The following is a 15,667-nucleotide window of genomic DNA, read 5'->3' on the forward strand; positions in this document are numbered from 1 at the left end:
ATTCCCTTCTTTTCCCCTTGTTCTTCTTCTCCGATTTTTGTTAATTTTCCATTTATTACCTTCCTGTTATTTCTTTTTGCGGTTTCAACATATTTTGAGTGCCTTTTCTCTATCCTATTCCATTTTATCTCATCTAAGGTTCCACTTAGCTGCAAGTGCAATTTCAAACATTCTTTGTTGAGTTTATTCACCATTCCATAGGCCTGCCTGATGCATTTCCCCACCATTCCCTTTTGAAGATTCCTCTCTTGTTCCAACCCTTTACTAGATAACGGTTTATACCCCCTTTTTAGAAAATTGAGAATCACGTCCATCCTCCTGCATTCTTTTAAAAACAAGATCCTGTTAATAGTATTGTTCAGGCCTCTCGGAACATATTTTAGAAAAATCCCGTAAAATTAGAAAGAGGGAGGTTATTAGGAGAGATCACAAACCTATAAATAGAAATGTTTACGAGGCCGCCTACATTTGTAAGGAAAGACACAAGAAATTGAACAGGGAAGATGGGAATGTTGACGAAATCTGGGTTAGATTGATCAAAAGATGGGAAGAATGTAAAAACAGAAACAGAATTGGTTTCCATGTTACGCCAGAGGTTTTCTGGGCTACTCAGGGAACACGAGACTTCATGTTGGATATGACGAAGGCTTCGAAGGAAAGGAGGGGGAGGGAAGCGGAAGTGGAATATGCATTCCTGCATTCCGAAGAGAACCAGATACCATTATGGACGACTAGAGGTGAGACGTTTTAACAGTTAAGGAAATAGACATTTTATTGCATCTTCGGGGTTACCGACATTGGAAGTTTTTATCAATGCTTAGACAAGATTTACAAATCATTTTTTTTAATGTCCAAATTTACATTTTAACCTAATACTAGTTTTAAAAATAAGTAACGTGGCATGTAGGATACTATTGCCACGTGAAGCCGGAAGAAGGTGAAAGTAGGAACCCCGAAACGTTGCTCAACCAACAAAGAACTACTCGCTAAACGTAAGTAGGCATTTTTAGTGTTTTTTAAAAGTTAAAAAAAAAAAAATAGTTTATTAGACCTAACAACGAGAGCCTAAAAAAGGAACCACCAAAGGGGCAATACCATAAAATTGACTGATTATTTTATGTATTTGTTTATTAAATAATTTTGGCTTCTTACCTGGTTCACTCATGACTTGGCAGCTTGTAGCACGACTAATAAACTGCCAACAGCAGCCTCACAGCAAGTTTACAGTCTTACGATCACGACCTTTTGACAAATGTCACAGCGTTCCACAAGGTTGCAAATAACTGCCTACTAGTTTGTGCAAACAATGTTGCATCTAACAATGTAATCATGGGCGTCCAGAAGGGGGGGCAAGGGGGGCCATGCCCCCCCTGGAAAATGAAAGTCAACCAAAAAATATGTATTTGACACACATAATTTCATTTTATCCACACTAATATGTGTTAATTATTGCATAAATTCAAATTTAAGCAATGTTTTTTAGGGAACAACACTATTTTGGGGGAAAATTTGCTTTGGTTTGCCCCCCCTGGAAAAAATATCTTCCTTGCCCCTCCCTGGAAAAAATCCTGCGGACGTCCATGAATGTAATCAAACTGGCCTTGTCCCTAACAACAATGTAGTGTAGGAGAAAAAAGCTTTCGATCGCCCATTGTTCAGTCGTTCAATAACGAATTGTTCGTTACTCCGAACGGAGAAGGCAAAGAACATTTACATTTTATATGGTTAATTATTATGTGATTCAACAAAGAAAGAAATTAACTGTTACAACAAAGCTCTTTACCTGATACAACAGTTAAAAATACAGAGGGGTAAGCAATAAAATGTTTTGTGACTATGCATAATAAAATCCGTATGATATGAGAGAGCACCGCAGGTTACCTCTTGTGGCTTGCCGGTCGACGCGTTGGCCATCCCTGCTCTAGGCATTCCCACAATTAATTTGAAAACAAATCTATATCTACAAATTTGCAGGTACATCTTTTGTAAAATATCAATCTCCAGTGGTGTAGCAAGGGGTGGGCAAAGTAGGCGACCACCTAGGGCCTCACCTCCCATTGGGTTAATACCAAAAATGTAATAAATACAAGTGAGAAAAATAGACTGAAAAAGCTAATTTTTGTGGGCAATAAAATAAAACATTGTTTTTATATGGCTTTAAATTATAGTTTAACGTTATAATTTGAATCAATACCTCAAATCAGAGGCGTAGCATACAGGTGGGCAGGCCCTAAGCCTAGGCCCCCCCTCTCCCTGAAGTAAAAATTACTGTGGCATTTTCCATGTGAAACATTTACGCAAAAGTTCCCTATAACTTGTTTGGACATTATTATCAATTTTTCTTGAATAAAGAGCAATTTGTCTTGATCTTGGACTCCCGATTTTAATATGTTAACAAAAAACCATGGAGCAAGGTGTGAGGAGGCATTTGAATGCTTGCCAAGAAGGGCATGGATAATATTAGCTGTTATTTTCCTTCCTACAGCTTCAAATGCAGCGATTGCGATCTGTAATGAGTACGAAGATGATTTATCCTCCAAAACTTCTGATCAAGTTTCAGGAATGTGTTTAACTCTGAAATCACCTCAACAACTCCACAAGTGCTTCGGAAAGTTTATTTTCCTTAATAACTCTACACTAGCTTCCAGTGTTCTCTGCATCCTGTACTGGCTTTTGTTTGTTGCTTAGTCTTTTAGTAACAGTCACAACACAAGAGCCATCTTTCTCAAAATATAAACTTACAAAGAACTCCTGACAGCTAGTGTGCCAAATTTAGCCGACTTCGGACTCAGTATTCTCACTGTATGTGAAAGAGCAAGATCTATTGACGTTGTGAAGTAATAGTGTCATTCGCAGGTCAGAAGTCAGCTTTCTGTTAAGAGGGGTGGGGTAGGGGATAAGTAAGTAAGTATGCATTTGTCTTTTCATCTTTGGAGGACCCAAATTTGTTTCTTATGGGCACGTACTTGACAAATTTGTTATGCCACTGAGTCAAATATTTATTACTGCAAGAACATTTCAGACGTATACAACAAAATGAGATTCACAATTATCATCTAAGTCCTGAAATTCAAACTTAACTGGTACAATTAATGTGCAACAAAATTAAAATGACTATATGCTTAAAAAAAAAATGTCAAATTTGATGTACCAACTGATTGTACAAAAGATTCCACACACATGGAACAAATTAATATAGTTTTAAGATTTGTTGATGTTGAAACCGATTGTGTGGAAGAGCCAGCCTCATAGCTAGATATTTTAGCACCCTAGGCAGGATTGTGGTCAGGCACACCTGCTTTACCGATATTTTGTATGTGTCCTTCGATATGTTCTTCTTATGTTATGGTTTGTGATATTTACATTTATACTCTGGTTTGTGATGTTAACATCTTACAAATTTTGATAAGACGAAACAAAGAAAAACTCATTACAAATTATATAGGCTATATTTAAAGAATAGTAGTTTGGATTTCTGATTTTAAAACAGTTTAGCATATTTAAGGATATTTCAGTGATGTCTTAGTGTGTGAAGAACATCTTTAAAAACATATTATTACTACCACCTTGGTTAAAGAAAATTCCAGCAGTGTGTTACAAGGATATACCTCTGTGTAAATTTCTCTGTTGCATATTATTAAATATATCATTTTCGTAATTTATTATTATTTAAATATTATGATTTGCTGACATATCCGTGAAGATTTTGCATCGATTCACACTGAGATTTCAAATTTAAAGAACGGATGGGAGCCTCACATACTAATCACGCCCAGGGCCTCGAGATATGTTGCTACACCACTATATCTCACATATATACATATAATGTTAGGTGAAATATATTCACTTCTCTCTTATCTTTATTTGCAAACCTATTTCTTTCTTGTGCACTGACCTAAGTACAAGTATTGAAATGAGAAGGAAATACGAACAAATGATATCCAAGGGAAATTTCTCTTCATCAGAGACTAAGTTTTGAATATAAAATACTAAAATATAATTTTGCATTTTAGATTAAAACTAATGACATTTTAATATTAATACAGTGAGAAACACTATCTTACCAATTCAAAGTGTTCCTGTTATCATACAATTTTTTTTAAAAAAAAGACAACAATTAACTACTATTGTAAATAATTCCAACAACATAAAACATATGAAATAAAAAAGTAGGCTATACATGTATCCGATCCCCGACTTGTTCAAATCCGGGAACTTTTCTAACGATGGAAGTGGCCCCGGTGCTCACCCAGCGTCGAATAACATGGGTACATGGGGGGTAAAGGCAGTCAGGGGAGTGATGCTGATCACATCACCCCCACTCACGACCGGATCAAGAAAATGTGGGGCATTACCCCCACACCCCCTATACGCCTTCATGGCATGGTGCTATGCACATGGGAGCACTTTACCTTTTATACATGTATCTTTATGACATAAAAAAAAGGAGCCTATCAAAACAACAAATCCAAAATTCTTGACTTTTTTCGTTTTTCTTAACCTTTATTTATTCGATCCCTACTTCGGTACAGTTGGAAATTAGGAATTAAGAAAATATATATTTAATGAAACAGGCCAGTTAAGATGAAAACTGAAGCTGTATTTAACAAGAAAATTATACTTGCTTTATAGATGAATGCACCCTGGACTGCATTGGTCAGACTATCGAGGCTCTGTAGTTTGGACAGACAGACAATATAATCTAATGGGAGGGGGGGGGGGTTGTGCTGTTATTCCAGAAATTGGATTGGCCATTCATCCATCTTATCTTACCACCATTCATCCTCACCTTCGCTATTAGCCAAAGGGGCAGAAAAGTTGGTATTTTAAGCCCACTTTGTGCACAGATAGGCTAATCGGGACTGGACATACAGTTTATGATTGATTGATTTGGTGTTTTAAGTCCACTTTATGCACAGTAAGGCTAATCGGGACTGGACCTACAGTTTAAAGTCGGATCCGAACCAATATGTGCCTCCACCGGGTTCGAACCCGGAACCCCTTGATTACAAGGCAATGTACCACTGCGCCATCTGGGAGGCACGGACATAAAGTTTAAAATGGGATCTGAACCACTATGTGCCTCCACCGGGTATCGAACCTGGGACACCTTGATTACAAGGTGACGATGTTACCACTATGCCACCGGCAAGGCACAGGGGCAGAAAAGTGAAGTAAAATAAACAAAATCAATCAGTCAGTCATTCTGTTAGCAAAATTTCTTGACCACAAGTATAATTTCTTGACTTTTTATTGACTTCTTGGCCTACTTGTTGATTTCTTTACTCTTTCTCAACCTTCACGACTGGTAGACACCTTGAAAAAAATTTCTAATGTCTTCAATCTGTAACGCACTTGCATACTTTGAGCTTATAAAGTTAAATTACCTCAACATTTACCTCTGCAAACTCCTCCTCAATTTGCATTTGCCCACGATTCCCTCCTTAAATATCTTGAGAATGTTAATAAGTAGGCTGCCAGTTGGTCTGTGGATGAGATAATATCGTCGGCCGCACAAGAACACCACCAGTCCCACAATTAGGCACAGTGTAGCACCAAGGAATGCACGGAAGAAGCCGCTGTGAGGAATGTCTTGCTCTACGTAGCTCAGAACACCAATGCCTATGAGGCTTCCAATGTTTATACACCAGTAGTACCAGTTGAAGAACACTCGCATTGAATCAGCTCCACCATATTTAACCTGTAACAAATCAAATTGTAATTTGTAAAAGTCAAGCGTAGTTATTTGTTTAGCTAATAATAATAATAAACTTTGTAGTGCAAACAGTACATTGAGTGCCAAGGTCAATTAAGCAGCTTATTTATTGGGTATTGGGTGATGAGTGGTCAGTGCACAGTCTCTCATTGCCGCTGTTTTCTGGCTCTCGAGACCAGAGCCACTATATCTGTTCAAGTTCAAGTGGCTCCCCAGTTGTTCCTGCAAACTGGGCCAATAGCAAAATTTTAGGGACTCGCATCACGCCTCAAACCTTAAACCATTCACACCAAAGGCAAGAATACTAACCATTTGGCAATAAACGAGACATTGGTTTAACGGTCTCAAATTTTTATAAAAGTGAATCTTTAGCAGAAAGGGACACCTACATCCAAGAGAATATCTTCTAACATTTCCTCCATTTAGGAGCCAATGAAATTATGGAATAAATTTGCCAACCGTATTCACTGCTTTTCACAAACTTGCACAAACAATATGTGCCTTTTTAGGAGTAGGCTTTCATTGCAAGATTGAATACATTGGTAATAACTTAAGTTTCTGGATGTTATTCAAAGTGAGTGGAATGTGGGGGATGCTATCACCCAGTTAAAAAAAGTAACCCCTCTCCCCCCCTACACACACCCACTGCATTTTCTCCATGATGATCCATATAAGAATCCTCCTAACCGTTGGGCAAATCATATCCCTTAGCTAGGTAATTTGCATATGCAAAAAGTAAACAGGTGTGATTTTCTGCATAACATTGAACATCTCAATGTTCTCTAGTATCATATTTTAAGAGGACATAATTGGAACAAGGTTAGTGTATAAGATCTTGGAAGTTTAAAATTAAGATTTTCAAAGATGGTTAATAGTTAACTGAAAAGAAAATAGCAACATTTATATGTACTGCACTTCGAAATCACTAAAATTTATTTCATGTCAATCACCAGTCATTTATTCCTCTTGCAGTACACCGTTCTTACAAGCAAATAAACATGATTTTTGCTGATAACGTTTGATGTTAATCCTACACTCAAGTATTTATCAGAATCACCATTGTTCTTGAGAACAGCATTCTTCACCATGATACTAGTTTAAAAATCACATTTTTTTGTGGGGGATGAAATGTCCCAAATTTAGACTGATTTTCTGCTAATTCTAGACTTCTATAAAATAGGACATATAGGATCTTTTAATAACCAACAGAACGACTGGGACATGCCTCTCAAACAGGACTGTCCTGATCAAAACCTAGAAAAATGGCAGTCAATCAAGTGCTTGTAGTATGGAAACAAGTAAAATGTTGTCCTCTTCTACATGCTTCAATAGTTTGTCAGTATAGTACAACAACACCCTGTGTGTGTGCGCTCACAGGGTGTCATCGTACTATACTGACAATACAAATATATTAATTGGTAGAGCTGGAATGAACATATTATTTGGTGATTGGCGCAGCAAACTTCTAAGTGGACATGCTTCAATAGTTTGTCAGTATTGTTACAAACAGTATTTGTTTTTTGTTTCTTTTTTGTGTTTGTGTATGATTCTGTATGCTTGGGTTTCTTCCATGGTTCAGTGTAGTTTAAAAGAGCCAATAAGATTTGAACTTTCAGCCCTCCCCCATGCGACGAGGGAGGAAGTATAAATATGGCCTCTGACAGAGAATAGGACTCTGTGTTTATGAACCGGATAGCAGAAGGGAGAGTGATCTTCGGTCCCCAGTGGCCTCCCATGAGAAAGAGCATCCCGAGGTGGTTCCACCGATGCTAGCCAGCTTCCACACTGCAGTTCTGCCGTGGGTCTCAAGTTAGAATCCAAGCCTTGTTTTGTTGAATTGTAAATAAATGTATAAAGCCCATTTCTGCGAGTTTCAGCAATCACCCTGCAACATTAATTCAGTAAGTTCTTGCCTGTAATTGATTCTTTGGTTCCGAGCACTCTGGTGAGGAACGGGATGGGAACCCAGGACTAACGAGCCTATGTAGTTGTTTATTTGGGTTTTTCCTGCCAGAAGTGGCCCGGTAAGGGTGGAGTGTTGCGGAACAGAGAATTATTTCGAAGTGAACATGCTTCAATAGTTTGTCAGTATAGTACGATAACACGCTGTGAGCACACACACACACGTTTATTTTTATATATTTAAAATCTCAACCACCAAAGTGTCATGAACTTTGTATAGCTCACGTTATTATTATAAGCAGCCTTCGTAGCAATGGGCCACAACACTATAAGTCATCCCAGTGTACAGTTCAAGCAAAAGATTACCTCTTTCCTCAGAAAATAGAAAAAGTAGGTAAGTACATAATTTGTATTAATGTTCAGATATTATTAGAAAGATTAAATCAAGAAGACTTAGGGGGTCAGGCCATGTGGCACGAATGGGAGAGGAAAGAAGAGCTTACAGGATTCTTGTTGGGAAACCTAATGGTAAGAGACCAGTAGGAAGGAAAAGATGAAGATGGAGGGATAACGTTGAGATGGACCTAACGGAAATCAGTAGGGATGGAAAAGAGTACATAGATCTTGTTCAGGATAGGGACAGATGGAAGGCTAGAGAGTTAGTTAGTTAGGGTAAGTGAAATTAATATGGAATTCCAGGGGGGTGCCACGGAGTACTTAGTTATCGTACTGAATTTGAAGTAAAATCAAATTGCTGTTGTATGATCGACCCCCCCCCCACCAGCAAAAACAAATTTTCCTACCTGAAGACTCGAGAAGAGGTGCTCTCTTGAAGCATATTGTTAGAATAAGCAGTTAACCACTAGACACTGTAACACCCGGATTACAAGGAGTGTTGTGTGACTTTGGAAGACCTTGTGTATCGGATAATGTTCGGAGATGCATGTTCAAGTGTCATATGAGATTTGACATATGTCATTAGCAATTAGTAAAGTTTAGTTTCATTCTCATTGTATTTGGGGGGGGGGGAGAGGGGCAATTTCCCACCAAAAGTATCGGCAGCAAGTGCACAATTCTTGCTACAAGAATAGAACACGTATCAGGCAATATGCGGGTACCCTTTGGAACAATCACATCCTGGCATTGCACAAGTGGTTCGAAAATTGTGTAAAAAAAAAAAAATCTTTGAGCATAGACTTATATCCTAGTTTATACTGAAGAAAAGGAGATGTAATTTTTAACTATAGCATTCATAGAATCCGAAATATTCTGATAAATTGGAATTTTGAATTTCCCGCAAAACAAAAAAGCATGGCTTTTACAACAGTTATTTTTCTCTGAAACTATCAGCACCAAGTGAGCAATAGTTGCCACGAGAATGAAACACACATAGGGCAATACACAGTGTAGTTTTGAACCCTCACGTCCTAACATTGCCTACGTAGAGGTGCAATGAAATTCAAATTTAGTAAAACAAAAAATAACTATACTTTAATTTTCTTTTGGTAAAGGATATTAGGGTTTTTGTACTATACAGTTGTAGCCTAATATTTACAGAATGAAAGGAGGAGGTATTTGTAATTCTAGCTTTCCTAGTTTCCAAGATAAAAATATTCAACTCTTGGCGAATATCAAATTTTCCGCTTAAAAAGGCTCCAGTGTCTAAGGGTTAGGATATAGCTAAGCATCAGTTAATAGATAATATCCAATTAACGTTGTTGTGTGCTAAAGTTTCCTTTAGTTTGGTTTACCTGCAAAGATCTTAAAAATGAGCAGTAACTTCCAATCAAGGTTCTCCATTGAAGTTTCATACAAAGTCACAAAAACAATGTTCAATTAACTTCATGTGTAATAACTTAAATGAAATGAACATCATGTCTTTTTAAATTAGCATTCAATTATATTATAGTGAAGAACAAAGATTTGTGATATGCACAGAAAAATTCTTACTGTTAACATTTCTCTCCATGTCAAATTTCACTTCTTCAGCATATTTGCATGCACTTCAAATTGTTGCAAACTTGAGCACTTATTCTCGTCGAATGATATAAAGAAAACAAATCTTCACAAAAGTACAGTCTAGTGGAGTTGCAGACTAGGATAAGACTTACTACCACATACCTGTTCTGCTCCAAAGGGTGGAATGTTTGCCTTTACTGTGCCCACTGCTAGTCCGATCAACACTATTATAGCATATACATGGGGCTGACAAGGAGCACTGCTTTTCTCAGCAGGCAATGGCACATTTGCAGATCTATTACATCCAAGAAATGTCAATCCATTTATCGACAAGGCTGTCAGCATGCTGTAACCAACAATGTACAATACAAAACCAAGCACTATTGCCCAATAGCGTCCAATGAGAGAATCTGACAGCCAACCGGCTATCAATGCTGAGAAGTATGACACTCCGACGAGCACTAACACAGCCACCATTGCTTCGTCTGAGCTCCAAGATTCAACGTAAGGCTTCCCTCTGTTTAAAAAGAGGAACATGTTGGTGACGACAGCGTAGAACGCAAGTCTCTCCAATGTGAGGGTAAGCAGAATGATCCCACCTGCTATTCTGCTTCTTCTTGGATCCCATGGAAGGGGTCCAAAGTGGTGGGGACGAAGAAGAAGAGGTGTGGATTCTGACTCCATTCTGATGAATGGTGCCTTCCGGACTGTCAATCTGGCATATCCAATCTCGAACAACCTGTAAGAAAAAAAAATGTTACAGGTTGGTGCAAAAAGAAACACGAGGCACAAAATGCACACACAAATTCTGATTGTATCTATTTACCCCTTGAAATTTACCTTGATGCACACAAATAGTTAACAATATAGGGTTTCAGATCATTTTGAGAAACCAAATTTGCCAACTTTGCAAGATAAAATAAATATATAAAAAGTATGACTAGGAAATGGTTCTTTATGCAATTACATATTTTGCATTATATGCAGCCTAGCTACATGGTGAATTACACTGTAGGTATTATGTTACACACTTTTACACTGTTACAGATTTTGGTATAAATTGACAAATTTACTAGATGTGACCACCAAATTTCAACTGCAGATTCGTGATTACGTGGCCAAAATTAGTGAGTATGCCGAATTTCAAACAAATTGGAGATACTTCCAGTATTGTAAATTCGCTCCCAGATTTTTACATAAATTGCGATATTTGCGCCATTCCTCTGATCTTCATTTAGTATTGCAGATATGTTTGCCTTGTACATGTATAATTATATACCTGTGCTCGAAGTGAGGGACGTTATCCTACAGTTAAGAAAATTTGTGTAAGGATACGCCCACCTTGTTGAATGTCGAACCATCACTCCACCCCCCCCCCCCACACACACACACACAATTTCCATTGCGGACAATGTGCATGATGAATATCTCAAACATTATAATTTTCCAAATTGTTAATCTAATGGTAAAGTGACAATTAATAGAACACTTAAAAACAACTGGTATGGTGTAGGACGATGAAATCGTATACAATTATTTAATGCAAAAACTATACTAAGTTCTGCATTCAGTCAACCTATACCCACAAGAGAAACAACCAACAGCCCAAGTTCGTTTTCTTTTATTGCAATTCCATCATGCTACAAATGCAATTTTTACATGGTCCGATTTCGATGTATGTCTGTTAACACATACTGCGGAATTTTAGTGATTACTTAAGGTTTTGTTCAAAATATGCTTTCGTGGTTAGGTTAGGCTGGTTAGGTTTGGTTCACTTAGCATTAAAATAAAGTCCCTAAATGCATTCTACTAAGGTTCCGATTTACTTCTACATTCATTCCCACGCTTCTAAGATATTTACTGTCCCTTGTCGACGGAGAATATCTTGTCCATGAGAAGTGCTTAAGGTAATTTTCAAGTTGTTTTTTATTGGTACTAATTTACTATAGCCTACATCGGATAGATTTCTTCATTTTTACACAAGAAACTACTTACGGTAATAACTTCCTGTAGCATTGTCTAACATCTGGAAGGTGTTTTGTGTGACGTGGGAATGTTTCATAGTGGAAATTAATTCTCCGACGAACAATAGCCTTTGGCGCGTACACCTTCGTACATCATCACACGTCGTGATTGTGTTTTGTTCATGTTCATTGGGTATCCAGTGTTTCGAACTGTCTGTGTTTGCAATGAAAGTTAGAAACATGATGTATCGTGGATGTGTGGTGAAATTCGTACCGGGTGTGGAAGATGCAGTGGATTTTTTAATTTAATTGAACACGGGATCATGAAGAAAGGAAAGCAATGTCAAAAATGTGGCAGTGAATAAGCTACTCGTTAGAAGGAATTGGCTGTGGGTATATGCCTAATATGACGTGCCGTGGATGCGTGGTGAAATTCAGGTAAGTTTTCCGTATCCTGGAAACAGATTTCTTCAAATTTAAAAGTTTGGGGCTCATTTGGGGGCAGGTGACTCTGGCCAATTTCTAACATGCCTTTAACAGGGACTCTCTAGAGAAAGCCACCGGAGCAGAGGTGGGGCAGTACGTTAAATACACCAGGGGCAGAGCCCGGAATCGGTGGGAAATTTGGACTCAAAAATTTCAAACAAAATCATTTTTTAATTTAAATTTCCCACCGATTCCGGGACGGATAGCGCCAAAAGCCATTCATGGATAGCACCATGAAACATTACAATTTTCTTCATAAAACAATGCGAAAAAGTTTTTAAAAAAAATTAGATCAGATGAGCTTTGTTCACGGGTATTTCTTGGGTTCCGAAGGTTGAAACACTGCATAACGAATGAAAACCAACAAAACACAAGAACAACGTGCAATTATGTAGGAAGGTGTACGCGCCATATTGTGTCTCAGGCAAGCGAAAAGACTACGAGAAAGAAGGGAGCGATTTTACAATACCGGGAATTTCTCCATTTTGTTTGAAATTCGGCATACTCACTAATTTTGGCCCCCTAATCATGAATCTGCAGTTAAAATTTCCCACCGATTCCGGGCTCCGCCCCTGGGGTAATTGATCTACCGCTAACACGGCCCCGCCTCCGCTCCAGCTCCCCAGCTTTCTCTATAGAGTCCCTGTTAAAGGCATGTTAGAAATTGGCCGGATTCACCTGCCCCCAAATAAGCGCCAAATTTATACGTGAGCGCCAAATTTTAAGTGTAGCTCGTGATTACGAGGCCCAAATGAGTAAGTATCCCAAATTTCAAACAAATTGGATAAATTCCCTGTATTGCTAAATTAAACCGAAAGAAGTACTCGTAATGTGAAAAATTGCAATTACTTTGATAAAAAAAAGTCAATACACCTTAAGGAATGTTCCGCGAAGCAGATAGGTAAGTACGGATGTCAAAAATTGACGAAAAGAACAAGTTATAGGTGTCCGACGGATAGTAAATTTTTACAGTTTTATTTCAACATAAATAACTTTTTTTCGAGTCCAAACAGTGCTCCTTACTTTAAGGAAGGTTCAAATTTAGTGTGACAATGATTTCCAAAATTCTATGATAATTAGTCTTTGTGCTAGGAGAAATCATAAAACAATCGGAACCGTTACCCAACCAACATCAAAAACAAAATTTTTATCACAGAAAAACTCAATGAGTAGAAATTCATTCACCTTGTGCAAGTAGCCATGTAATGTACAAATGTACATGTGCAATTAAAACTAAAACAAAGCAGCACATTTAACAAAAGACAAAGAATTAACTCAGCACATATCACACAAGGTTATTACACTCCGCAAGTCTCTAGGGTCGGTTTCCTTATCGGCACATGATTTTATTATCTAAGATGGTAACAAAACAGACATTATCGTCAGATGAAACAAACGTCAGTGAGTGACCTTAGATCGCCGTTGTTTGCATTTGGTCACGGTGTACAAATCTCAAATGTTTAAATTTCAAAAATAAACAACGACATACTGGTATAACCGCATGCTGATACCACTTCCAATGCGACTGTCAAAGAACAAGCCAAAGTTCAACAAGGTAGTTCACAATACAGTCTTGTGATTCTACCTTCCTCACATGACTAGTAACATCAAAACGTAATACATAAATAATCGCTTATATCATCCAATCACAATTACATCTTCTTACTAACCTTTTGTTTTCACTTATCTTCTTCCATATATTTTACTTCCTGAACTAATCTAAAAACTTCACATTCTTCATGTTGCTTTGCTGCATTTGCATTTAGCTACCCTGTTCAACCGTTCTTGTCATAATCTATTTCGCTTATCAATGTTATGGGTTACTCACCGTCACTCAGCCTAAACATCTTGTTACTTCCGCTTTTTCAAGTACTTCGTACAAACGCTACTAGATGGTGCTACAATCGCAAGTTTCGGTCGTCTTGTTACACGATGTCGCATAATAAATCGCCTCAAATTATCAAGGACTGCTTTTTTATTGGCATTTTTAATTTATTCATAAATTTTATAAGGATAATAAACTTAAGGCTTACAATTGCATGACCAAAAAAATGCCCAGTTATCGATGACATTTGGATTTGATGCACTGGAAAAGAAGACCGAAATAAGTAGGCTAGACTGGAATAAAATATAATAATAATAATAATCCGTCGCGCAACAGCCAATGAAGGGCCTAGGCATACCTACCGACTGCCGGTCTCCCTCCCACGCTTTCCTTCTTCACCTCTAAGCGTGGAGATCTTCAACCAGTATTGGAATAGTCTGGGGGTCAGCCCGACGTATCCCCAGCCGTTATAGTAGGTTTAGGACACTTTATTGCTTTTGTTTCAAAAACACAGTACTAAGAAGGAAAGAATAAAGGAAATGAGACAGAGATAGAAAAAAAATTGAAGAGGAAGTGGTAAAAAGCTGGAGGAAAAAATAGAAAACACACACGCACATACTGATTGATTTATTTTACTTTCCATATCTGCCACTTTGGGCTAATCGTGAAGATTAGCATGATTGATGATGAAAGAACATCCATGCTCAGGCCGAGATTTGAACCCGGGACACACACACATATCTGCGAAGCCTGAAGCGTAGAAACTACAATACAGAAGTAAAATTGATTGCAAATTGTGAATAAAATTGATGATTGTGAAGAAGATGATGGTGTTTCTGGTGCTAGGAACCACATTTCTTAGAAGTCTTCTCGCTTTCTCCATAACCTAGCCATAGGTTACATATATGTAGACAGTGGCGGATCCAGAGGAGGGCACGTGCCCCCTCCCCCCAATGCTCGAGCAAATTATACTCGTAATAGGCCTATGTAATTTACAAAATTAATTTAAAAAATCTTATTAATTATGTGTACACTTTTGAAAAGTGGTGCACCCCGTATATCGTTAAAAATGCTGAGTGCCGAACATCATTTGAAGTTGGTGCCCCCTGTGCATTGTTGAAAGTTGGTGCCTCTCTAACATCGACTATGTTTCTTTCATAAATAGTTTGTAAAGTTTCTCCACTTATTCAACAATGTTCTCAAACAATGCAACGGTCTACGTTGTTTATTTATTTTTAAGAAACAGCTAAATGTAGAAGAAAAGTTCTTGACAGCTTTTTAAGACAATGTCTTACGTAAGTACGAGTACTCCTGTGCATTATGTGTTACATTTCTTTGCACGTATTTGAAAATCTTTCCTAACTGATAGTGTTGCCCAAGGGACGAGACGGGACAGGCTTTTAAAAATTCGAGACGAGACGAGATTGACCATGTGTCATAAGACAAACGAATATTTTCGAGACGAGACAGCATTTCGACGAGACTTCACGAGACGAGACAGACCAAAGTCTCGTCTCGTGGGCAACACTACTAACTGACGTTCATTTTTGTGAGTGAGAAGTCAGTTTTTTTGTACTACCTGTCTGTTTCGTCCAGCTGGTGAATTGTCGAGTGTTGAAGCAAAGCAAGGTCAGCAGGGCTGTGGTGCGGAACATTTTAAACTGTTGCTTGTTGACAGTCGTTGCCCGTATTTGCAATTGCTAACTGCTGAGAAGAATGTCACAAAAAAGATCTAAGCAAATTAGTATTTTACATTTCTTTATGAATGTAAAACCCAATTCGGAAGAAGACACAGAAGTGTTAGGTGAAAAGCAG

At 38.0% G+C, this 15,667-nt stretch overlaps 1 protein-coding gene across 4 annotated transcripts in view; it reads right to left on the bottom strand.

Annotated features, from left to right (window-relative positions):
- The window catches only part of LOC146002457 (solute carrier family 15 member 4-like), a 37,983-nt gene extending 24,108 nt beyond the window's left edge, over positions 1 to 13,875 (bottom strand). The window contains exons 1-3 of one of the 4 annotated variants that reach the window (XM_083140309.1): positions 13,856 to 13,875; positions 9,740 to 10,316; positions 5,400 to 5,701 (exon numbers count right to left, since the gene is read on the bottom strand). In XM_083140309.1, the coding sequence (XP_082996435.1) occupies positions 5,400 to 5,701; positions 9,740 to 10,261 (824 nt within the window). In that variant the 5' untranslated portion in view covers positions 10,262 to 10,316; positions 13,856 to 13,875. The other 3 variants (XM_083140307.1, XM_083140306.1, XM_083140308.1) reach the window with 3 other exon arrangements.
- Between the last annotated feature and the right edge of the window lie 1,792 nt (positions 13,876 to 15,667).

This window comes from Lepisma saccharinum, chromosome 18, assembly GCF_977018435.1.
Source record: "Lepisma saccharinum chromosome 18, izLepSacc3.1, whole genome shotgun sequence".
Classification (NCBI taxonomy): domain Eukaryota; kingdom Metazoa; phylum Arthropoda; class Insecta; order Zygentoma; family Lepismatidae; genus Lepisma; species Lepisma saccharinum.